Below are 25,778 nucleotides of genomic sequence, written 5' to 3' on the forward strand. Positions count from 1 at the left end.
TATGTACATAATACAGGACCGAGAGCAAAGCTTCTCCGAACTTGATCACAGGAGAGCAAACACCCTACAGAAACAACTGCAACTAAACTTTCATGAAAATAATGATTACTCTCCTCTTTCTATGATTCTAAGTAGGGAATGAGCGTGGGGTTAGGCATAAAGGTTATTTGAGTAAAATAAGTAGCCATGTGCATTCATTCATTCATTTGTTCGTTCATTCACTGAGTACCTAGTATGTACAAGGTATTCTGTTATACATTATAGGGGATGCAAGGATGAAATGGTCAGGGATTTTGTTTTCAAAGGTTCTCTAGCAGGAATGCCACCATCCTCTCTTAATGAACTAGAATTTGAGAACATGGGCCTAATTTGGGAACATGGGACGATATCTAAATATCGTCCAGTGGCACCTAAACATAAGAAAACTGGGTTTAATCACTAGAAGCAGAATATATCACTGCAATTGTCTACACAAATCAGCAGTCTTCAAAAATAGTAATAGTACCTCTCTCTCTCTCTCTGTCTCTCCTTTTTTCTACATGGATTACATTATCACTTGAAAAATTACTAATTGCTGGATCACTTAGATGCATTACTGTACTCTTAGGTAATTATTGTTGGTAATGAAATTCTTTTCATCAGCTCCACTTTCAGATTTGCAATACAGACTTGTCCTTTAACAAGTAACTGTTCTTTTCAAAAAAAATATGCAGCAGATGTGGCAAAACAGAAATATAATATTCTTAGAAGTGAACTAATTTGGATAATGATTGAACTTTCCTTTATTGTTCTGGGAACTTTATTCTTCTAGTAATTTTTCTGTCCACATCGAATTTTCAATAAGGTTAAAGCCATCATTTTGTTTAATTTATTCTCAAATCTTCAAAGGTCAGTACAATTCTTGTTTCATTTTTTCAGGTTTTTGTGCTTAGAAGCTGCTGATTTATATTTCCCCTAACCTTTTCTGGAATAGAATGTTTTAGTACTCTCCACTGGGTTTTCTTACATACCAGTCACTTGTTCTTCAACTAATAATCTTAACCCAACTACCTCTGGAAGCCCCATAATATCTGTTAAGTGGTAGTGCCCAAGAACAAGACAGAAAAGAATCTAAAGTGGGCTTTGGAGTCAATCCAATCTGGGTTCCACATAAGGCTCTGCCACTCCCTATGGGACTCTAGATAAATTATTTAATCTCACTAAGCCTCGCTTTCCTTATCTGTAGAATGGGGATACAACACATGTTGTAAGGTCAATATGAGAATTAAGTAGGATATAAGAAAGCAGAGAGCCTGGTACTTAATAGGCACTCCTCAAATAACAATTTCCCTTTGTTTCCTCCTAAAAAAGACAATAATAAGGTCAGGATTTAATCATTAAAACATATAAACAGTTACAGATGCTCATATCCCAATCAATTTTTTTGACACTTTGATATGTAGACGTTTTGACATTTCTTTCCTTTCTTCCCAATGGAAAAAAAAGCACGCTACATTAGGAAAAATGAAAGTTTGGGGGACAGCCACCTATAATTTCATCATCCCAGCCTCACGACTGTTTTCCATTTTTGTTATGGTCTGGCTTTATACAAAACGGTCACATTTTTTCACAGTCGCCATCAGGGTGTGCTTATCATGGCATCATCTCTTTTCAGGTACCAAGAGATTTATTCCCCGTGATAATGGGAAGCTGCTGAAGAAGACGGAATGGACGACTGCGGAGGTGTTGAAGTTCTCTTGTTATATTGTTCAAATCTTTCTGCAGCACAGAAACTCCACAAAGAACTCCTCTGCAGTTTTCGTTACCCAGGGCTATTTCTTTAAATCCTTTGACGTCAGAGAAGGAATGCTATAGCAACAGTCTGTCAAACTGGAATTAACTCAGAAGAAAGATGGGGGTGGAGAGAGGAAAACTGCTCCCGGGCGGGTACTGACTTCAGAGGAAGCAAATTGGGTAGAGGCATTCACTTAATGACATTTTAAACATAATGCACCCAGAGAAATGTGAAAAAAGTTGGTTGAGATGCATGTGATGTTTAACTCATGCAGAGAAGGGCGACTTGACAGTGTCATCTGGAGGGCCTGGTTTCATCAGTGACAATAGTAACAATAACTTCCAAGTATTGATCACTTATTTACAGGCAGGCTCGGAGTGGACGTCATCTCACTTAATATTTTAGCACCTTTATGAGGCAAGTATCATTATCCCTATTTTCCAACGACGAAATTGAGGCGCTGAGACGGTATTCAGCCGCACAGCCAGCCATGATAGAACTGGGACCGCAATGCAATTTTGTTATGACTCCGGGCTTCAGTTCACTTTCTTACACGTAGCATTCCACAATGTTACATCCAAACGCGGCCCTGGGGTCTTCTAACTCAGACCCCCTATTATGCCTCCTGCGGCTTATGCGGTACCAGGAAGGAAACTGGCCGCACGACTTGAGCGCCACTCAGAAGTATGAACCGGCGTCCAGGCGCCACGCCGACAAGAAAACGAAACTGCCGGGAATTCACGTTGTTCTTCTTGAGCAGGAAACCAGAGAGAAATAGGAAGCAGAAGCTGCTCTCGGTGCCGGCTCCCTGCGCCCCTCGCCCAGGCCCAGCGCGCTCCAGGGTCTGCGCGCGCCCGCGGCGCGTCCTCGCCCGGCCCGCGCGCCTCGTGCCTCGTGCCTCGCGCCTCGAGCCACGTCCCCGCCCAGCCCCTGCGCGCTGCGGAGTTGGCTGCTGGGTGTGGCCGGCGGATCTCGGCGGTGCGCTGAGCTCTGCGCGCCCGCTCCAAACGCCAGGGGCTGCACAGTGCCCAGCGGACTCAGGCAGCGTCGGTCGGTCGACCTGGGCCGGAGCTCACTCCAGGTAGGCGATGATCGCGCAAGCTGAGGCTGGTGGGTGCGTCCCGCAGGGGGATCCCCGGCTCCCCGCAGGGGGCGTGAGGCCCCACGGAATCCGGCTGGGGTGGTGGCGCAGGACTGGCCGGATCCCTCCTGGTTCGGGGACAGAGGGCTCCGAGCAGCAGACCCTGCCAGGGAGAGATGGGGCGGCCGCGCCTTGGTCGCGCTCTGCTCCCGCGTGGGACGGGTCGCTCGGCCGCCTCCGCCACTTCCTGGGCCCCTCGGTCCACTGGCTCTGGGAAGCAAGGGGGCGGTCAATATCCCTGGCCTCAAGACCCCCAGGTTCCTCCTCTCTACGGCCCTAACCCCCTCTGGGGGACGGAGAGCGAGCTCGTGTTTACACGAATGTAGCAGTAATTCGGGACTGCCCAGAAGGGTTGTTGCGTGGACAGCTCTGGGAAAGTTCATAAAAGTTCTCCACTGGGTACTAAAAATGATCCGGTGGTTTCGTGTTAAATTTGTTTTGGAAATGATATGATGCCCAGCATTTTGGGGGTAGGGTGGGCAGGTTACTGGATTTTGAATACTTGTAAGTTCAGTACATGACCAAATGTTTTCCTTTTCTCTCCACATTTCTGCTTCAAAACACAAATGACTGTCGTGTATTTTGATGATTATTGCTGTTCAGTAAGGGAAGATTGAATTTCTAAAAGTTTTAAAACAGCCTTTCATTTGTTTATAGAAGCAGTGCTTTGTTATTTGCATCTCCGTCTCTTCCCCATTCTCCCACTCCTTCCTTTTCTCTTTTAGTAAAGGATGTGGATGCATCCCTCTGCCTCTCCACCACTGGCAGAATAGCTTGGCATGGATTAGCACCCTATTGGGAGGTTTTCGAATTTAATTGTTGATGAGATCGCTTTGTTATCAGCCCATCTTAGTGTTGCAAACTAAGACTGTGACCTTTAAGTACATCTTGTAAAATAGAGATAGAGCACACACTGCTTATTTAAGATGAAAGAGAAGTCATTTCTAGTCTGCAAGGAAAACGATGCTCTGTATACTCAAAATTGCATGCTTTGAGTCTCTTTGACATTGCACATTTTAAGATTTCAGTATGGGGCTTTTGGATTATTACTGATCCTAGGCTCTGTTGATGTAAGAACAGCCAAAGCTGTAGAGAATTTTTATAAGCGTTTATTTGAGCTTATTTGAGCCAAACTGGTGACATGCTGGGAAGCAAGATCTCAAATGCTCTGGAGAATGACAGTTTTACAGTTTCTTTTATATATTTGGGATTAAGGAGGGAACATATTATGTGAACCTGTGGGAGAAAGCAAGGCAGGAAAATCTCTAATTGGATTAAGGGTAGTTAACAAGATTGTGTGCTCTATTGAGAGGGTCTGAAAAAGAGGCATTTCAAAGGTGTGATACCTAAACGCACAAAAACAATGGACAGGGCTTGCTGAAGGCAAAGATAACCTTTTACTAGGAAAGTTAGAGGCCTGAGGTGTAACTACCCACCATGACCTGCCTAGTTAGGAATTTCTGATCAGATCACCCTGTGAGGTTACTCTTGGTTAAATTTATTACAGAGCCCTTTTTTTGTCCACATCTCTGAAAGTTTATTGTATATCTCAGTATTTGGTTAAAGATCATTTTAAGATTTTCCTTGTTGCATTTTGGTTTGTAGATGAATTTGAAACTGAAATAGAACTTAAAATGTTATTTTATTGAACGTGGTTAACTCTTGTGTGTACACATTTATAAAATTATAAAATTAGTTAATACGGCTTGTGATATATTTAGGTTCATCTATTTGTGAGCCATAGGCATTATTTAGGAGATTAGCCTGAGTCATTTTTCTTTGTTAACCTGTAGAATTGCTTCTTGTAGTATTTTTTCCAGCTTTATTCAGATAGAATTGACATATAACATTGTGTAAGTTTAAAGTGTACAACTTGATGACTTGATACATGTATATATTGCAAAATGATTACTACAATAAGGTTAGTTAACACATCCATCACCTCACATTATTAATTTTGTGTGGGTGTGGAGGGTGAGGGCATTTAAGATCTACGTTCTTTGCAACTCCCAAGTATACAATGCTGTACTGTTAACCATAGTCACTATGTTGTACATTAGATCCTCAGAACTTATTCATCTTATAACTGGAAGTTTGTACCATTTGATCAACATCTCCCCAGAATTGTTTCTTTGAAATCATTGGTGCTTCAGTATGCCAGTACATATTTTTATGCTTTAAAAATAGACTCTGGGACATTTTGAAAATTGAGAATTGGAAGTAAGTGTTGGACATTTTTCTGTCCTTACCAAATACTGCCTGAGATGTTGTGATTTCTCTGATTTCTTTCCGGCACGTTATTGAAGTAGAATGACTGAATAGTTTCTTTACCTTTGCTGACTGGTTTAATCTGCATTTATTATAGGAACATCTGTTTATTGAACATCTGTTCTGCATCAGGGGTGATACATTGTTCTATTTATATCGCACAGTAATTTGGCAAAGGAGGCATTATCCAGTTCTACAGGTAAGGAAACTGCCTTTGTGAATGCCAGTGGTTATGTAGCTGTTAAGTAACTCAACTGGGATTCAAGGTCAGACCTCTCTGTCTCTAAAGTCCATGTTCTTCCTCTGTGCCACATTGACTTAGAGCCAGGGCATGAGGGATGATCCTTAATTATTCACATAAATTATTAGCATAGTTGTACATTTTCTAGTACATGCTCGAGACATGGCTTTGCTGTTCCAGGGTGATCATTACTATTCATCTGTGTTGTTATACAGATCCTCACATAAGCCATTCTTCTCTTGCCTCTCTTTTCCTGGTTAACTGTCTAGCTCAGAGTTCAAAACCTCCCTATTGCTAGGGCAGAATTTCTTCCATTGACATTAATAGGTAGTGAAAGCTTAATTATTCTTGCAAAATAATAACCCCATTGTAATGTGTTTTCTCTAGAGTCATAGATATAACTGTCATTAATGTGGAAGGTTACAAACAGGAAGGCAATTTATTTTGGATTATGGGAACCCTTTGATATCCCTGAAATTAAACCAGAAGATATTTTGACAGTTATTTCCCTTGTAATTATTCTGCCCCTCCTACAGCTTCAATTTCAGTTTCTGTGGAATTATTTACATTATTACACAAATATTCTATGATGTCTCCCATCTTAAAGTTATCCCTTGATCTGGTGTTCTGCCCCATTTTTCTGCTCCACTTGTAGAAAGTAGAATTTTTTGACAGAACAAAAATAAATACAGAAGAGATAACTAGAAACTAGTTACCTACAGGGCTGGGTAGGAACGGAGTAAAAGGGATGATGGAAGGAATGGCACTGCTCTGATTATACCTTTTTGTATAGTTTTGAGTTTTGGAAACTTGTTAATGTGTTACATATTCAAAAATAAAATTAACAATGTTGGGAGGAAAAAAAAGCCTCCAAAATTGAATACAAGAAATAAATGAACCAACTATATTTCAATGAATAACATCAACTCTCCGAGGGGGGAAAAAGAATCTAAGTATGTTTTAGGACTTTTACTATAATCTAAAGATAAAAAGGGCTGCCAAAAAAATCTTGAACCCTGTAGTAGGCTGTTATTTATAGTGTTAGAGACATAGCTGTTCTGAAACTCTTTTGTGTATATTGTAGGATTCAGCAAATAAGTAAATTTATTGATATTTTTGGAGCTGGAGTTTTTACTGTGGGAGAAGGGAAATACAATTATGAAATGGAAGAAGACATTGAAGAACTCCCTGGTGTTGGATTGGAATTAGAGTTATCAATATGAACTTGTGCTAAACATATACATACATTCATACATATATAAATATATATTTCCTAGCTCTGTCTAATGAAAGGGCCTAGAAACAATGACACCCTAGTAACAGTGAGCATAACTACCGTGTTTCCCTGAAAATAAGACCTAGCCGGACAATCAGCTCTGATGCGTCTTTTGGAGCAAAAATTAATATAAGACCCAGTCTTATTTTACTATAATATAAGCCCGGGTCTTATATAGTATAAGATTAGGTCTTATATTTATTTTTGCTCCAAAAGATGCATTAGAGCTGATTGTCAGACAAGGTCTTATTTTCGGGAAAACACAGTAGTGCCCAGATCTAAATGGCTGGTTCCAGAGCTGGGGCAAGGAAAGTATAAGATGAGCCTACCATCTTGATTTCTGGTTAAGATGGTAGAGTAGGTAAACACTGCTCACTTTCTCTCAGGACCACATCAATTACAACTAAACCACAGAACAACCATTACTGAGAATCACCTGAAGTCTAGCTGAACTGAAATCCTACAATTACGGACATACAGAAGAAGCCACCTCGAGACTGGTAGGAGGGTCAGAGATGCAGAACAGGCTGGTACCACACCTGCATGTGATCGTTAAAAATCGGGAGGGATATCTCAGCTGTGGAGATCCCCCCTTGAGGAGCGAGGGGTCCCAGTCCTTCCCCAGCTCACGGTTTCAGTGCTGGAGAGAGAAGTCCCCATAATTTCTGGCTGTGAAAACCAACAGAGATTATGGCTGAGTGAAACAGAGGGCAGTTGCACTCCCAAGCTCTTCTCTTAAAGGGCCCAATGCATGGACTTACTCGCTGGTGGACTCATTCGCTCTGAGCTACAGCTGCTGGGGAAGCAGCTCAAAAGACGCCAGGGACATACGAGGAGGAACTGAGTTGTCTAGCTTCAGGGTGAGGGCTGGAGCGGCAGCTTTCTCTGGGACGGAGGAGCTGGTGGAAGCCATTGTTTCTTTGTTGAGTCCTCCTCATGCCTGTGTGCAGACGCAGGCAGATGCCACATCTGCATCTCCATCAAACTGGCTATCACCTTTCATCTGCTCTGCCCTCGTGACTCCCTGAGACCACACCTCACCCAACTTTCAGGCACACCCACACTTTCAGTGGCTTTTCTGTATAAACGGCCTGCCTTGGCTTATGCTTCAGAATTTCCTAAAATCTCTCAGAGGTTCACAAAAACCCAAACAAACAGCATCTGGCTTCAGCATGTCCTGTAAAGCTAGGTGAGAAGTCCGGCACTAGCGACAGCCGGCCTTGTCTCATGGCTTGGCCTCCAAAGGCACCTCCAAGTACAGTGCGGGAGGCAGCCATCTCTGGATTGCTTTGTGGCTCATGCCAGGTGGTCCTGGGCAGAGCACAGACTTTGGCTGAATTTAGCCTGCAGTGGCCCCCTCCCTGGAGGCCCCAGGTATGGCAGCCCCAGTGGCCAGCTTCAGATTGGGCAGACCATCACCCAGCCACCTCCAAGGATGATACACCCAAAGGAAAGACTGGACATTCACCAGAGCCCTGTTAAAGTGAACCCTGCTCTGTAGGGCCACCCCTGCACAACAGCTCCTCCATTGTAGTACAGCCAGTCCTCACAACCAATCAGACTGAGGGTTAATCCCTTCCATTGATGTGCAAATAGCAATCAAGTCTTAACTACAACTGGAGGGCACACACAACCCACAAAAGAGATACACCTAGAGCACCTGACTCTGGTGACCAGGGAGACTGTACCACTGAGTCCCACAGGACATCTACTACATAAGCCACTCTGCTAAAACCGGGAGGCATAGCAGCTCTACATAGAAACAAATGAAGGGAGGCAGCCAAAATGGGGAGACAAAGAAACATTTCCCAAATAAAAGAACACAACAAAGCTCCAGAAAAAGAACTAAACAAAATAGAGACAAGCAATTTACCAGATGTAGAGTTCCAAACACTGGTTATAAAGATGCTCAGTGATCTCAAGGAGAACTTCAACAAAGAGATAGGAAACATAAAAATGGAGATAGAAAACATGAAAAAGAACCAGTCAGAAGTAAAGAATAGAATAATGGAAATGAAGAATATATTACAGGGAATCAACAGTAGATTAGATGAAGCAGAGAATGAAATCAATGATTTAGATGATAAGGTAGCAGAAAACACACAAACAGAACAGCAAAAAGAAAAAGGAATCCAAAAGAATGAGTAGAGTTTAACGGGCCTCCATGATGACGTCAAGCATACCAACATTTGCATCATAGAGGTACCAGAAAGAGAAGAGAGAGAGAGAGCAAGGAATTGAAAACCTATTTGAAGAAATAATGACAAAACTTTCCTAACCTGGCAGAGGAAATACATAAATAAGCCCAAGAACCGCATAGAGTCCCAAACAAGATGAACCCAAAGAGGCCCACACCAAGACAAATCATAATTAAAATGCCAAAGGTTAAAGACAAAGAGAGAATCTTAAAAGCAGCAAGAGAAAAGCAATTAGTTACCTACAAGGGAGGTCCCATAAAGCTATCAGCTGATTTGTCAACAGAAACTTTGCAGGCCAGAAGGGACTGGCAGGAAATATTCAGTGATGAAAAGCAAGGATCCACCCAAGCCTTCTCTACCCAGCAAAGCTATCATTTAGAATTGAAGGACAGATAAAGAGCTTCCAGATAAGAAAAAGCTAAAGGAGTTCCTCAGCACCAAACCAGTATTACAAGGAATGTTAGAGGGACTTCTTTAAGACAAAAAAATAAAATAAAAATAAAAAATATGAATAATAAAATGGCAATAATTACGTATCTATCAACAATTACTTTAAATGAAAATGGATTAAATGCTTCAGTCAAAAGATAGGATGGCTGAATGGATAAGAAAAAAGATCCTTACACATGTTGCCTACAAGAGCCTCACTTTAGATCAAAAGACACACAAACAGAAAGTAAAGGGATGGAAAAAGATATTTCATGAAATGGAAAAGAAAAGAAAAAAAAGCTGGGGTAGGAAAACTTATACCAGACGAAATAAACTTCAAAAGAAAGGCTATAACAAATGACAAAAGATCCCAGTTATCCCAATTCTGGGTAATCATTCAAAGAAACCCAAATGCTACTTCAAGGGGACGAGTGCATCCATGTGTTCATTGCAGCATTGTTTACAGTGGCCAAGATGTGGAGGCAGCCTGATGTCTGTCGATGGGATGGATGGATAAAGAGGAGGGGGTACATACAGTGGAATACTGCTCGGCCATGGAAGGGAATGGGTTCTTGCATATGCGGTGCTATGGACGAACATAAAGGATATTGTGCTGAGTGGAGTATGTCAGACAGAGAAAGACAGATGCAATGTGATTTCACTTATATGTGGAATCTAAAGAACAAAATAAACAAACGAAACAGAAACAAACTCATAGATACAGAGAACATTTTGATGGTTGCCAGACAGGACGGAGGTTGGGAATGGGTGCAAAAGGGATTAAGAAGTACAAATTGGTTGTTATAAAGTAGTCATGGTGATGTAGGATATAGCATAAGGACTACAGTCATTAATATTGTAATAAATTATGTATGGTGTCAGATGGATACTAGATTTATTGGGGTTATAGATGGGAGGAGGGCTGGGGAGCAGGGTAAAAAAGGTGAAGGCATTAAGAAGTACAAATTCATAGTTACAAAATAGTCACGGGGATGTAATGTAAAGCGTAGGGAATATAGTTAGTAATATGGTAACAACTATATATAATGACAAGTGGGTACTAGACTAGTCACAGGGATCATTTCTTAAATTATATAAAAGTCGAACCACTGTGCTATACACCTGAAATTAATATAAAATAATATTGAATGTCAGCTGTAACTGAAACATTTAAAAGGGGCGGGGGGCGGAAGGTGAAGGAGAATAAGAGGTCCAAATTTCCAGGTATAAAATAAGTCATGGGGATGTAATGTACAGCATAGGGAATATAGTCAATAATATTGTGATAGTGTGGTACAGTGTCAGATGGTTGTTGGACTTATGGTGATCACTTCTTTAGGTATATAAAAGTTGCATAACTATTCTGTACACCTGAAACTAATATAATATTGTATATTAGCTATATTTTAATAAAAATTTTTAAGAAAAAAAAAGAGGAGCCTAGGACACAAAATAAGGAACTGTTCAAAAAAAACTTGATGGGAGCATGTGAAAAGGAAATAGGAACTAGCTTGAATGGCCAAATCTGGGAAAATTTGAGAATAAATATGAATTATGTTAATAATGATGGATCATAACTCACTGAATAAAATAAGAATCCACAAGTCCATAATAAATAAAATAAGGAAAAGAGGAAACTGTCGAATAGACTGTCAATAAAAAATGTAGAAGGAATGATAGAAAAGTTACCGGTTTGCAACTCTTATGGTAATATTAACTCAGGCAAATGCTACCATGTAATAGAGACAGTTTGATGGGGAAAACGATATTCATAATACAGTTTCCAATGAATGACCAAGGGGAGACAGTGACTTTACAGAGAGGAAATCACCTCAACCAAGTGATCAAAGTTAGCATCACCCCCGGGGGTAAACATGTTCCTCCTGATGGGCTTGAACTAGGGACAGCCTTACTTTTCTGTGGTATCTCTACAGCGCATAACAAAATCTAATCACGAGGAAACAATTGAGGGGCTTTCACTGAGGATAGTTCTACAAAGTAACTGGTCAGTAGTCTTCCAACATGTGAACGTCCTGAAAGACAAAGGCAGGCAAAGGAACTATTCCTGATTAGAAGGAAGTGCAAGAGACCTGACCATGAAGTGCAGTGCACAATCCTGGATTGGACATTGGATTCAAAAATTCAATTCCTCAAGAACATTACTGGGACATTGGTAAAATTTTAGTATGTACTGAATATTAAATAATAGTCTTGAATCAGTGTTCAGTTCCCTGAATTTGATCATTGTACTGTGGTTATGTGAGAGAATTCCCTTGCTCTTAGAAGATACACAATAAAGTATTTAGGAGTAAAGGTGAAAATATCTTCAATTTGCTCTTAAATGGATACACAATAATAGTTATTACATATATAGAGAGAGTAATAAAGCAAATTGGTGATTCTAGGTGAAGGGTGTAAGAGTGTTCACTATACTACTTTTTCCAACTTTAAGTTTGAAATTTAAAAAAATGAAAAGTTAAAAATAAAATTTTAAATGTGTCCAAAACAAAACAAAAAATCTTTGAAAGGTTTCACGTACACTGTCTACTCCTCAACTCATCATCTCCCATCTTCTCCTGAACCCCCTCCAGAGAGACTTTATCCCGTCTATATACCATGAAACCATTTTTCTCAAGGTCACCAGAGATGTCAGTCTTGTCAAATTAGATCCCCCAGCCTCATTTTTGATTGATAGATATGCGATAGATAACTCCTTCCTTATTGAAGCATTTCCTCCCCTTGGCTTCTGGGACACTGACTCTTATTTTCATCCTGCCTCACTGGCTGTAGTTATTTACTGTTCTGCATGTCAGCAAAGGGTACCACCATCCATCAGTTGCTCATGCTAAAAATCCTACGAGTTATCCTTAATTCCTGTTTCACTCATTCTATATCTATCCCTCTATTGGCAAGTACTAGGGGCTCTAACTTAAAAATTATTCCAAATGTGGCTATTTCTTATGACCTCCACGGCCGCTACTCTTGTGTCAAATTACCATCTCTCCTGGCCTGAACGACGGGTGTTTCAACTTCCAGCCTCTGTCCCACAGCAGCCAGCATGAACTTTCAAAGATGTAAGTCATATTAGATTATATCACTCAGTCATCCAAACCCAATACTGGGATATAAAATAGGAGGGCTTTCCTAAGGTCAGGAGCTCACATGGTCACGTGGTTGCTCTCTTCCCTCCAGCCTCACCACCCTCTCTGCTGTTGATGCAGCATGCTAGGCTCCTTTCTGCCTGGTGGCCTTTGCATTTACTGTTTCTTCTGCCTGGAGTGCTCATCCCCCATTTAAGGCATGACTCACTCATCCATTTCATTCAGATCTTAGATTAATTTATTTAAAAATGGTCTTCCTTGTCACCCTCTAACTTTTTGCAGTATTTTTTCTGTGTAGTATTTATCTGTGTAGTACTTGAAATCGTTATTTACTTATGTGCTTCATTATCTTTCTTTTAGACAGATATAGAATAAACCTCCATGACAACAGGAACTTTTGTTTGTTTTGTTTACTGCTGAATCCCTAGAGCCTGCCTGGAATGTGCCTGGCATGTGTTTGGAGCTCAGATATTTGTTGAATGAATGAATGGATACACGAATCAATGTTTGCCAACATTTTGGCTGTGTTTTATCTACTCCTATTTCAAATGGAGAAGACTGTTTCAGAACACCTTATAACATTAGTGCTGTTTAAAGTTTTTTGGTGACATTGCTAATGCTTTTCTGGAAGCTAACAAGTTAACCAACTTTGTTTTCCGTAACTTCATCTTTCTTTTGTCTGCCCTCTAGTGGAGGAATACTAATAAGCAGCAAATGAATAGAGTAGGTCAACAGGAAGAAATAAAAATGAAAGAACCTTGATCACAAACTGGATTATTGTAAATTACAAGGATTTGAAAATTTTACTTTTCGGTGAGCTTCTATGTTAAACATAATAAGATTGGAAAAAAGGAAAAGCAAAAGGGCAAAATTTAGATTTAAAGCGGTATCTGGCTTAGGATAAAAAAAGTAAGACTAGTTCCAAAATGTTTTGATTACTTAAAATAATTCCTGCTTAAATATACTTCTTTCTATTAAAATATTTTAAATATTTTTTCTTCTTTAGTTCAAAGACATATTTTCCATAACTGTAATAATTTCATTTAACGTTTGTTGATTTTCTACACGTCAGTTAACATGCCAGTGGAGACCCCAGTATTCAAACCCCAACAGTTGGGTAGTAAAGGCAGCACTCTTAGTTATCATGCCTCACCACCTTCCTGCTAATGCCCCTGGATGGTATAGGTACCAGAGAATTTCCTTTGGTGCAATAGTTATGGGGAAAAAATGCTTTTAAGTTCCTCAATACCGTGTGTTCCCCAGTAACATTTTTCCAGTATCCATTATGGAGAGCTTTTTCTTCCCGAATTGCTGAGAACTGTCTCTTATTTAATCTGTTTTGAACTAGAAATCACATTAAATGATTTCAATACTCGTGTACTACTGGCTTGTTAAAATATGTTAAAGTTTCTCTTATGTCCACATTTATATTTAAAGCAGTATATAGCTTAAAAATGTTTTCCCAATTTGGGTTTTAGCAGGGTTGGTTCGTGTACTTTACAATTTTTACCAAGGAAACTTAATATATATTTTGCTGGGTAAGGGTCAACTCCCACCGGGCTGCTTATCCTACAGTTGGAACCCCAAAGGGAGCATCTGTTTAGGGGGTATCATTAGTGTTGGCATCTTTGCAAGTACTTAGAGCTCTGATGTTCTCTTCCTAATAGCTACATAATATTTCATTGTATGGGTGTACCATATCTACTCTCCTATTGATTTATATTTGTAATTTTTTTTATGTAAACAATTGGGTAATGACTGTCTTTAAACTTTCATTCTTACCTATTCAAAAATGCCATATTTTTAGATGCCTTACTGTTTCTTCTTCATGATATCTAACTTGTAATAAATTTTAACTATAGAGAAATTGATAGCATCTGTAGCATAAAGTGAGAACAGTACCTTGGGAGGGACAAAGATGAAGACAGTGGTCCCTGTGCTCAAAGAGCTAATCATCTCTGGGTTCTTTACCTGGGAATTTCTGATGTTCTTGTTATGGTAACATGTAGCAATGGCTTGACTCAGTTTTTCTCCCCTTCAATTTTTATGAGTTCTCCACTTAGACACTTTTACTTAGGAATTCTTTCCAATACAAAAATTGGGCTTTAACTAATTGGTAATGTGAAATTAAAACTCAATAATGCAGCTTAAGCTGAATGAATTTGTCTATCTGGCATGTAACATAGATTATACAGTATATTTAGCATACTTAACAAGGCTTATTCTAGTGACCAGTTTTTATAAAGAAGTAATTTAAAACATTTTTTACTTCCTAGACTTCTGTAAATTATGTTTTTAAGTGGAAAATGGTAGACAGCTAATTACTTAAGGAAATTGAAATTTTGTCAACAAGGGATCTTCATTGTGTGCATTGCTTATTAAAAGGGCCTCTAGGGAAGCTGTTGACGGGGTGGGGATAAACTTTGAAAAATGCTGTCTCCTGTCATATGGTATAAAAAGCAAAAGCAATTTGTATTTAAAATTTTTTTTAAGTTAGATATTAGTTTTCATGGTTATATGTTAATCTTTATGGGAATTAAAATATACCAACAAGGAATTTCATTATATTTATTAATTATTAATGTGCCACTAGGGAAGCATTTGGGGAGAAAAAACATTTAAAAACACACAAAGACTACTCCATGCCTTAATATATAAAGAAGGTGAGAAATGTTGGTATGTAAATTTTCACCCATGGTTCTATGCTAACTAATCTTTCAGTGAGGGAACATCTTTGTGAAGTTGTTAGAGGTTATAAGGAGACGATATGAAGGGAGGGTAAAGCATGAAGGGTAATGTGTGTTCACTTAAGGCAGGTATATGTACTACTGAGTGTTGCAGGATGAAAACATCAGTAGGAAAAACGGAGTAGTAGAATAAAACTAAATGTGACTAAGTGTAATTCAAAATGAATACACTGTTCAAGCCATCTGGTGGAGATAAGCCCCCTTTGATTGATGGATTTGGAGAAGATTAGTGGTGGGGGTAGGGAGTTGGGTGTGAAGTGGAATCCCAAATAGCTAGTCTTGGTTATTAATTAGCTGTTGGTCTAAACCCAAGACTAAACCCAAGTCTGCAATTGTATGGTATTTTGTTAAATAAAGTGTGATCCTGAAGTAGCAGTGGTGGATATCTGTTCATCTCAGACCAAGATCACAGGTACATTTACTCTTTAATTAGTAAAACCTCCAAAGTTTTATCTTGTGTCTAGGCATTATGGCTTTATGTTAGAGAGAATGAAATCTGCAGTGGGAGAAAGACACTGAGTGCTAACTATAATTGGTACCTTCTACTTTGAGATATTTTACTTTTATTAAAGCTGTGAACATATGGAATTGCAGCTGTCTTGTCATGAATATGTCAATTGCACAGGTCACGTTTTCTTATGAAGCCAAGTCAGCAAATAAACTAGATTGTGATGCCTGTTAGGCATTCACAAATATTTGTTAAATGAAATTCTGATATCCTCAGTTGCCGTATTTTCGTCCTTTAGCGATGGGATTCATTTAAAGATAGGACTAAGTGTAGTATGTAACCAAGTCTGATAAATTTAAGGGGTTATTTCTAGTAAAACAAAAGGAAACAATGTGACTTTAAGGTAATATAAGACTGTGACTTAAAAAAAAAAAGTCTGTGACTTAGTGATACAGGATGAACCTCGCATGATCCTATCAAAAAATCCAAGAGGTGATACTACGTGAGAGGAGTTATGAGAAAAGACAGGCTGACACGATTAGGATTTGTAATTTACATAATCATAATTTATTTTCCTAATGTTTGGTTCACAAAGTCTTAGAAATCCTAAAATTAGAGGCATCTTGACTTAGAGAAGGTAGTTTTAGGACTAAGTAAAAGGAATTACGCTGCTGTTTTACATAGCTGACAGTGAATTTATAGAACTTGTCACTTTAAGAGGTAGTACAGCTAAAAATATAAGCATACTGAAAATGATTTCAGTGGATTCACAGACAGTAATTTCAAGTGTATTGCTTAAAGTTCCAGGGAAATCCTTAGTCTTCTGAGTTCAGTGACATTCTCATGAAGCATTTGGTTTTGGTGACATAGTTGAAATAGGTGCTCTATTCTAGCACTTACATCCTCATGTACTTATTATTATTTATCTTTTCTGATCGGGGCCGGTGTTTTTCTGTGCTTAGTGCAGGGTAGGTGTTAAGTACATGTTCGTTGAGTGGAAGAACAGGTCACATGATAATTTGGATTGACAATAGGTCGAGATCATGTCATTGCTATGTACTTTAGGACTATAGATAAAAATATCTCTCTATATCTGTATGTAGGAATTTAAACAGGATACACTGAAAAATAGAAATATAGCCATTCTATATTTAAAGAATGCACTCGGCATCAGGTAGCACTTGATGTTACTGTAATTTTAGGTTTTGTCAGCTTTACCTCAAAGACTTCTTCCCCTTCTTTTCTCTTTACTTGATTTAAAGGATAATTAAAAAAATTTTTAATATGAAAATTAAACTGATTTAAAGACCTTATGATTAAACACTTAGCTTTTATAAACAGCAAATAGTCTAAAACATTGCAGATAGCACACACATTTCATTTATAATACAAATGTAAAAAAATTGTGTAGGAATGAAACAACAAAATTCATTTGCTTTTTATAGTGCCAGGTGGGTCAGAGGGATCACTTCTTAAATTATATAAAAGTCAAACCACTATGCTGTACACCTGAAATTAATACAAAATAATATTGAATGTCAGCTGTAACTGAAACATTTAAAAAGTGGGGGGGAAGGTGAAGGAAATAAGAGGTCCAAATTTCCAGGTATAAAACAAATAAGTCATGGGGATGTAATGTACAGCATAGGGAATATAGTCAATAATATTGTGGTAGCGTGGTACAGTGTCAGATGGTTGCTGGACTTAATTTAACATGGTGATCACTTCTTTACCGTATAATCACTAATATGGTAATAACTATGTATACTGCACCGTGGGTACTGTTGAATAACTATGATGTACACTTGAAACTAATATAATACTGTATGTTGGCTGTATTTTAATAAAAAAGCTTTTAAAAATCCAGTTGCTTTTAATTCCATGAATTCCTATTCATTTTTTATTTTTATGCATGACATTGACCATCATGGATTATGGAATTTACCATCTCAGGTTAGATTTCTGCAACAGTGACAGATCCTAGTCAATGATAAAACCCCTAATTATTATTCAAAGTGTTCAACCCAAATGGATTCATCTATGATAACAGGATAAAGAATTTTCCTCCAATGGAATAGTTTTAGAATTTTTTTCTTGTGTAAACCGGAGTTTAGGCCTGAAGTTCTCAAACTCCAGGAGGCATCAGCAGAATCACCTGGAGTGTTTGTTAAACATAGATTGCGGGGCTCCACCTCCAGAATTTCTTATTTTTCAGGCCTGAGAAAGGGCCTAAAAATTTGTGTTTCCAGCAAGTTCCTAAGTGATGCTGCTGTGCCACCCTTTGATTAGCTATTTGGTTAAACGAATGGTTAGCACTGTTTCTTCCCTACACACCTGCATGACTTAACACTAAGAATAGTGCCTCAATCTAGACATTGTAGGGGGGGTGGGCAAGGTGCTGTTGTGGGGGTCAGGTGATGAAATCTTCAGGAGGTGGTGTAGTGTGAGAAAGCCCTTTAAATAATTGGATATTTTTCCTCCTGTCCTGTCTACCCCTTGGAGTCTTTCTCCCTTCCCCAGCCCCCTCATTCGTAGAAATCCTGGTCTGTATGAAGGCGTCCATATGGGATGGGATGGTTTATGTCCCCTCCCAGCAAACAGAGGAGCACAACCCGTAGAGTCAGGGAAGAAGCCTCAGTGCTTCTCAGGCAGTTAAGGAGAGGGAGAAGTGGTTACGTTGCAGCATAACTGGAATGCTGAGACCATGAAGAGAATTCTTTCTTGGTAATCATTTTGTTTTCCTTTTTTGTTTAAAGTATGGTGGTTGTATTATATCTATTGATCCACCGATAGCTATAGATATTGGCCTGAGTAGTGTTTATGGTTATAGCTTCTTCATATATTGCCCTTGCTGGGCCAAATTAGCTCTGACTTAAAGTTCTAAGGACATTTTGTAAATGTGTATTATTTAATCCCCAAAACAATCCCATGGGGTAGATATTTGTGTCTCCACTGTACCCATGAGAGGAGTGAGACTCAGAGAGGTTAAACAGTTTCTGGGATCACACAGTAAGTATTGTCATATTCCAACTCTGTTAGGTTGTGTGAACTTGGGTAAGGTCCATAACTCCCTTCAATATAGTTTCCTCACCTGTAGAATGAGGACAGTATTAGCACCTGCCTTCTGAGGTTGTTAAATGAGTTACTATGAAGAGTTTTGAACAGTGTATGGTGCACAATAAGTGCTCAATCAATGTCACCTCTTGGTTGGCTAACTCCTACTTGGTATCTTTTAAGTTCAGGGCTCATCATGCCTCTGTACCAAGGAATCCTTTTTATGTATTATAGGTCAACAATCTCTTATTCATAATTTGGAGTTCCAGAATGCTTTCAAAACTATAGTTGTTTTCGGAAATCATTTAATGGCAAAACCTTATGTGATTTGAACTCATTTGGTGCTACAACCTGACCTGTACTAACATGCAACTTGCGAGTCTATTTTTTCCCACCTGGCTGTGGATATACTTAGATTTTGCTGCGGGAGTACTCCTTGATTATGTGGGGTGCTTCTCCAGGGTCCAGTTGGGGTGTTATGTGATATATGATGGGCGCAATTTTTAAAAACCTGAATTCTGAATTCGGAAATGCATCTGGCCCTAGCGCTTAGGGTAATGGATTATGGACCTAAATATTTTTCTTCTTAGACTATAAACTCCTAGAGAGCTGGGCCTATGTCTTATTCATGTGTAGTCCCAATTCTTGGCACATAATAGGCATTCAGTAAATGTTTGGTGAAAGAATGAACTATGCCAGAACACACCAGTGAGGTGAAGGGAAACAGACCTGAGAGCAGCACGTTATTTATTTTCTGGAACACAGATAAAATAGACTGCTTTAGTTTACAAGGCTGAATTGTTTTACTTTTGGGACACTTAAAAATGTTGAATGTAATGAGAAATTTGGTAGCAAAATAAAAAAACAAGATCTAATGCTTACGCTACAGTTTCAGCATCTCTATTTTTCCTCTCTTATCTATTCGCCCATGCAGCTAACTTCTTGAGAAAGAAAGCCATAAGGGAATATCTGTATATATTGAGTACTTGGGGTGGGGAGGCAAGGGTGTATTTAAATTCCTTGGTAAGAATGATCATAGAAGCTTTAATTGCCTTACCTAATTCATTATGGGTTTAGGTGTTTTTTTTTTAATTTTACAAAGTATAAAAATTATAAATCAAGTTTGCAAAGAGAAAAGTAGAATATTAGAGAATTTAATTATAATAACAAACTTGAAATGAACTTTTCTGATAAATACTTAGTAAGAAAAAGTAGTTTTTGCTTACATTTTTAAAGTGCAATTGAAAATATTCTTTCCTCTCTTAATATGCTTTCATGATCAGTATGAGAATTATTAGTAGCTAAGATACTTGTATTTCCTTGTTGTCTCATATAGATGAAAATAGCTGTTCACTAAAAACAGTATAATTGTGTCGACATAAAGCCTTACTTTAATAAAAATTCTGTGGACATTTTAAGAAGTGGAGGGGACAGCAGTTTGAATTATGCAACTATTTTTTTTCGTTTTATTTAATAAATTGGCTTGGATGCAATGGCTCATTGGTATTTTTTAATATTTGTAACTGGTACAGCTGAACTTTTAAAAGATAATTGATATGCTGCATTCTACTCAACTTACAGTACTTTCACTATATGATAGTTATTTAAAATGTGTTAAATGAATCAAATATTCATGCTGAAAAAGAACTTAGTCATCAGAGATCCACGATGGTGGAGTAGATAAACACTGTGCCTGCTTCCTTCCGTGAACACATTAAAATTACAACTAAATTATAAACAATCAACCTGGAAAACCACCTGAAGTCTAGCCAAACAGAAGTCCTATGACTAAATATAAAGAAGCAGCCACACCGAGACTGGTAGGAGGGATAGAGACACGGAACAGGCCCCACACCTGCGTGTGGTGGTTGAGAATCAGGAGGGATATCTTGGCCGCAGAGGTTCCTCCAGGAGGAGCGAAGGACGCCAGCCCCCCACACCAAGCTCCCCAGCCCGGAGTACTGGTGCCGGGAAGAGAAGCTTCCACAGCATATGGCTGTGAGAAACAGTGGGGATTCTGACCATCCAGGTGGGACAGAAGGCTGTGGGAAACCCAAACATCCTCTTAACAGCCTGCATGCAGACTGACGTGCTCGCCAGCACTCACCTTGGGCTCTGGCAGAAGCACGGTGACTTGGGGTCCTCAGAGACAAACGGGTAGACAGGCTGAGGTGTGTGGCTGCCAGGGGACGACTGGAAGACAGTGGGCATTTTCCCTGTGTGAGGTCCTTCTCCTGTGCAGCCGACAGGCGGGCGCCATCTTTCTTACATTGAGCCCGCCCCCACCACGGCGAAATCTGAATCTGATTGGCCTGGTGAGCTCTGTTGTTCTGCCCTGCTGACTCACTGCGACCCTGCGCCACACAACTCCCAAATGCTGGAGGCACTTTCTCCGTGAGCAGCCCATCCTGCCCTGATTGCACTTTCTCTAGGTCTTGTGCTTGGAGAAGCAGAGTAAGTTACTCTGTGGAAAGAGGAAAAACAAAGATATGAAGAGAAAAAAAGGACAGCTAGAGAAAGAATACTACTGGTTTTTATCCTCTCATCTTTTACTGAGGTGGTAATAGTCATGCCTTTTGGTGCTGTGATTCATCCTAAATCCTTAGAACAAATTTTTCTTTATTTCTTAAGCTATTTCAGGTGAATTTATTTACTGGAGAATGAAGTGTTGTAGGTGCTAGAGATATATAGCAAAGGATAGAGTGAAAAAAAATCCCTGCCCTTAGAGCTTACATTCTACTAGGAGGACATAGACAACAAATAAGCAAATACATGCTGGATGGTTGGGCCTTTTAGTGACTTTATATATAGACAGGGTAAAGTGCTTAGGTGGGTGCATATGTGCTATCAGCGAAGGTCCCTCTGAGGAAATATCATTTGAGCAGAAGTAAGGGAGCAAGTGATGAAAACATCAAGGGTAAGAGCATTTCAGGCAGAGGGAAGAGCAAGTGTAAAGATCCTGAGGCTGGAGGCTACTTAGTGGTTCAAGGAACATTAAGAAAGAAATTGAGTGGTGGGAGCAGAGTGAGAGTGAGAGAGAGACTGATAGATGAGGAGGTCAGAGGGGTGTGTGTAAGAGGTTGTGTGGGACTTTGTAGGTCAAAATAGTTAGTCTTTCCTCAGAGTGGAGTGGAACGCCGTTGTAGGATTGACAGCAGAAGAGTGATGTGTGTTTTAATAAAAACTATCACTAATTGCTATGTATAGAATAGACTGGAGAGTGGTCAAAAGCAGTAGAAAGGACACGAGGTGAGAGAGATGGTGGCTTGGACCAAGGTAGTCAAAGTGGACACAGTCAAATCCTGGATTTTTTAAAATTAGTTTCAGGTGTACAAAACAATGTAATAGACATTTGCACCCCTCACAAAGTGATAACACCCCTCCCCCACTGGATTTTTTTGAAGGACTAACTGATATGCTTTGTTGATGGTACAGAAAAGAAAGAGAAGTTAAGGATGACCCTCAGGTTTTTGGCTTAAACAATTGGAAGGATGGAATTACCATTTACTGAGATGCAGAAGACCTGAGGGGTTCAGTTTTGAAGTATTAAGTTTGAGGTGCCTGTTAGACATCCAAGTAGGGATGTTTATTGGTGCCCTCTGAACTATTGTAAAGTATTTCTCACTGGACTCCATTCTAGTACTAATTGTCTATAATTTAGTCTCGAATACTATAGCTCAAGGTTTCTATTCCATCCTCTGATCACATTCCACAATAAAATCCTTTAGTAAATAATCTATATTTACTAAATAATTTTAAGTTCTAGGAATAATTGACTATTTCAATTGAGTTTTAGAAAGACCAAAAAGTTATATATCAATATTTTAAAAGTGGATTGATATGTAAATGGAGAACTGAATCAGTCTCTGTTTATTTTTTATAGTTGCTTTGCGTTGCTAATTTTGGAGTAAACACATTGAAAAATGAGTGAACTGGAACAGTTAAGGCAGGAAGCTGAACAACTGCGGAATCAGATCCAGGTAAGAGCAAACTTCTTCATTTTGAAATTTTAACACTTTTATTCAGTACCGGCAATGACAAAAATTGTTCATTAGTCATCATTCTACATATGTGAAATAACTTATGAGGCTAGAAATGGTCTTTTTTAAAAATTATGCCGCTAAAGAACGCTCCAAAAATCATTAGTAACAAATCAACTCAAAACAGTAAAGAGCATAAGAAACGAAACACAAGCTCCGTCTTTAACAAAACTAAAAGACTCTCCGAACTACATAACAGGATGGGGACGAGTTGCGAGACGCAGTGATGCTTCAGGGTGTGGGGAGGCTTCTCATACAGAGCACGTCTCACTCTCACAGCAACAGCTGCAATAATCCTGTCTTTGAAACAATGGAAACAGGTGCTTCCATGGACTGAGGAGTATCAAGGAAGGCAGAGAACAAAATGAAATAATACAGACATGCTATCTTTTAGGAAGCCTCTTGTTGACAGGGTGGAGGAAAGAATCTTGTGTAGTCTGGCACTACCTTCTCTTTTTCTCAGGGAAAAGTAAGAGTCAAAACACCTTACAAATATAAATGAAGACCTTCCGCATGAAGCAGGGAGAATCCCTAATAACTTGGAACACTGCTGTTGCCCTCCCCAATATGATCCTTTTGCAATAGATATTTCAGAAGGACTCGTCTAATTTGAAAGTGAGGAATAAGGAAAAAGGAATAAGCACAGGGTCTATACAAGGATATTACAAGAAAAGAGAGGGAAAGGAGCAGGAAAAACAGGGTATGGATGAAGAACACTCACCCAAAAAAATGTTGATTCTGAGTAGATTGAAGTCCTAACCATTTTCATTGCCAGGAATTCAAAGAAGTTAATGATTTAGATGTGAATAAGAACTCTTGAGTTGATACCTTAGGTGTCAGAACAAAGCTGTCAAAACAAAGGAAGGATTTATTTAACCTGGGATGAACAGAGGCAGCTTCGTGAGTTAATCTCTGAATTAAATGTTGCTACCACCACCAGAAAGGATTCTCCCCCATCTCCACTTGGGGTGACTTGCTCCAGATGCTGAGCAGGACCTACTGATGGGCCGAGCACATGGGCATTTGCCCATCTCATTTTTGAAAAATCTGTTCTCTGTATTTATGAGCTTGTTTTATTATTATTATTTTTTGATTCCACAAATAAGTGAGATATGTAGTATTTGTCTTTCTCTGTCTGACATTTTACTTAACATAATGCCCTCAAGGTCCATCCATGTTGTTGCAAATGGCAACATTTCGTTCTTTTTTATGGCTGAATAGTGTTCCATTGTATATACAAAGGGTGCCAAAAATACATATATACACATTTTAAAGAGGAAAGAACTGTTAAAATTATAATACAATGAATGACACTAGTATTCATTTGATTAACGCCATCTTTTGAGCAAATGTCATACTACATATTGCTACTGTAATTCAATTCAACTTCAAAAAGTAATACATAGATAACATCTTTTTAAATGTGTACTTTTTTTGGCACCCCTCCTTTCCCTGTCCCCTCCCCCACCCCCCATGTACCAGATTTTCCTTATCCATTCATCCATTTATGGACACTTATGTTGTCTCCTTATTTGGCCATTGTAAATACTGTTGCAGTGATCGTGGGATGTCTATAGCTTTTCAAGTTAATATTTTCATTTTCTTCAGATAATTACCAATGGGTAATAGTGTTTATAAGAGTCAATTCTCATCAATGTAAAGAGAATCTTTGCATAATGTACATTTGCAAGTAATTGCTGTGAAGATATTTGTAGAATTCTTATATTCCAACGTGATGTTTTAATTTTTGCTACAGATTAGCATTATTCAATAATTTTCACGTGTGGTTTGTTAATTGCATTGTTAATGTTAAAGTAACATTAACAATGAGGATAGGGATTTTAGGTTTGTCCACTGCTGTATCCATGGTACCTAGAATAGTACCTGACAGATAGTGTTCAACAGATTTTTTTTTTGGATGACTCAATTAAGATAGGTGACCTAAATGATAGTTCGTTTTCATAAAGCTTAAAATCAGAGAATCCTTTTTTTAGAATTTAGTCTTCAACTTCTTCATTTTTGGAACATGGCTCAGGCCGTCACTGTCATTTCTAGAAATTCTTTTCATTGTAGGAAAGTAGGCGAAATCATTCCTTGCCAAATGAGATTTCTCAACCCATAATTTGCCTAGAATGAGAGACTCAAATCGTATGTTTGTGTAACTACTTATGAACACCCTTACATAGAAATATCCTAAGTGTTTATAAATAGGTTGAAAGGGCAGCCAAAGGATTGTGCATTCCATCTTTGCTGCGAGTGGAGGCAGGCATTTTGCCTTTGGCTGACTGGAACACGTTGTTCATTTGGGACTTATATCCACAAGTTACTGTGTGCCTCCTCTTTGCACAGGAGCATGCTAAGCACAATAGGGAAAACCAAAGTTGCAGAGGATACCATGCTAACCTTTGAGGGGGAAAATTTTTATTTCAAGTCTAGTAGGGAGAATTAATTAGCATATGATTTTCTGATGTATATGAATCCTCTAACGTATTATTAACTGATAAATTTGGTTTTAAACAATTTGTTCCTTATTAAATATGTTCTTCCTTTGCCTTTATTTATGTTGTTACATTGATTTCTGTTTCATCATGTTCCTTTTGGTAATTGCTTTTAGTTGTGTAGAAATTTAAGATCTCTTTGAAAAGCTATAGCTTAGGAATAAACACCAGCTTACATGTTATGAATTAATGCTATTAATATAAATGCTATTAATATAAAAACATAGATGTGACTCAGTATAAACAGTTGCTATTACATAAAAAAATTGTTTTCCTGTGATACCATGTCTTTTCTCATATTAGATCTAAACTATTTTATTTCTAATATCATCTGTATCCAGTGTACTTGGAAAGCATTTTAAAGAAGTGTTATGTATTAAAAAAAAAGTTTCTGAAGTGACCTGAGTTAACTATAAATATCTTTCCTATCACCTCAACTTCTAGATGCCAGAACAAGCAGAACAGAACTCAGAACTCTTGCTTTTTCTGAAGCTTAGTAACAAATATAACTGTGGTTACTGCAGCCTTATTAAATCAACTTAGTTCATTTTTACTCAGGGGAT

The 25,778-nt window shown here is 38.7% G+C and overlaps 1 protein-coding gene across 2 annotated transcripts in view; it reads left to right on the forward strand.

Annotated features, from left to right (window-relative positions):
- Nucleotides 1–2,588: 2,588 nt before the first annotated feature.
- Nucleotides 2,589–25,778, forward strand: part of GNB4 (G protein subunit beta 4) — a 42,014-nt gene continuing 18,824 nt past the window's right edge. The window contains exons 1-3 of one of the 2 annotated variants that reach the window (XM_033092395.1): nucleotides 2,589–2,855; nucleotides 5,281–5,382; nucleotides 22,561–22,657. In XM_033092395.1, coding sequence (XP_032948286.1) covers nucleotides 22,601–22,657 — 57 coding nt within the window. In that variant the 5' untranslated portion in view covers nucleotides 2,589–2,855; nucleotides 5,281–5,382; nucleotides 22,561–22,600. The remainder of the gene's footprint in view (nucleotides 2,856–5,280; nucleotides 5,383–22,560; nucleotides 22,658–25,778) is intronic. The other variant, XM_033092404.1, reaches the window with a different exon arrangement.

This window comes from Rhinolophus ferrumequinum, chromosome 2 (genome assembly GCF_004115265.2).
Source record: "Rhinolophus ferrumequinum isolate MPI-CBG mRhiFer1 chromosome 2, mRhiFer1_v1.p, whole genome shotgun sequence".
In the NCBI taxonomy this organism is placed as follows: Eukaryota; Metazoa; Chordata; class Mammalia; order Chiroptera; family Rhinolophidae; genus Rhinolophus; species Rhinolophus ferrumequinum.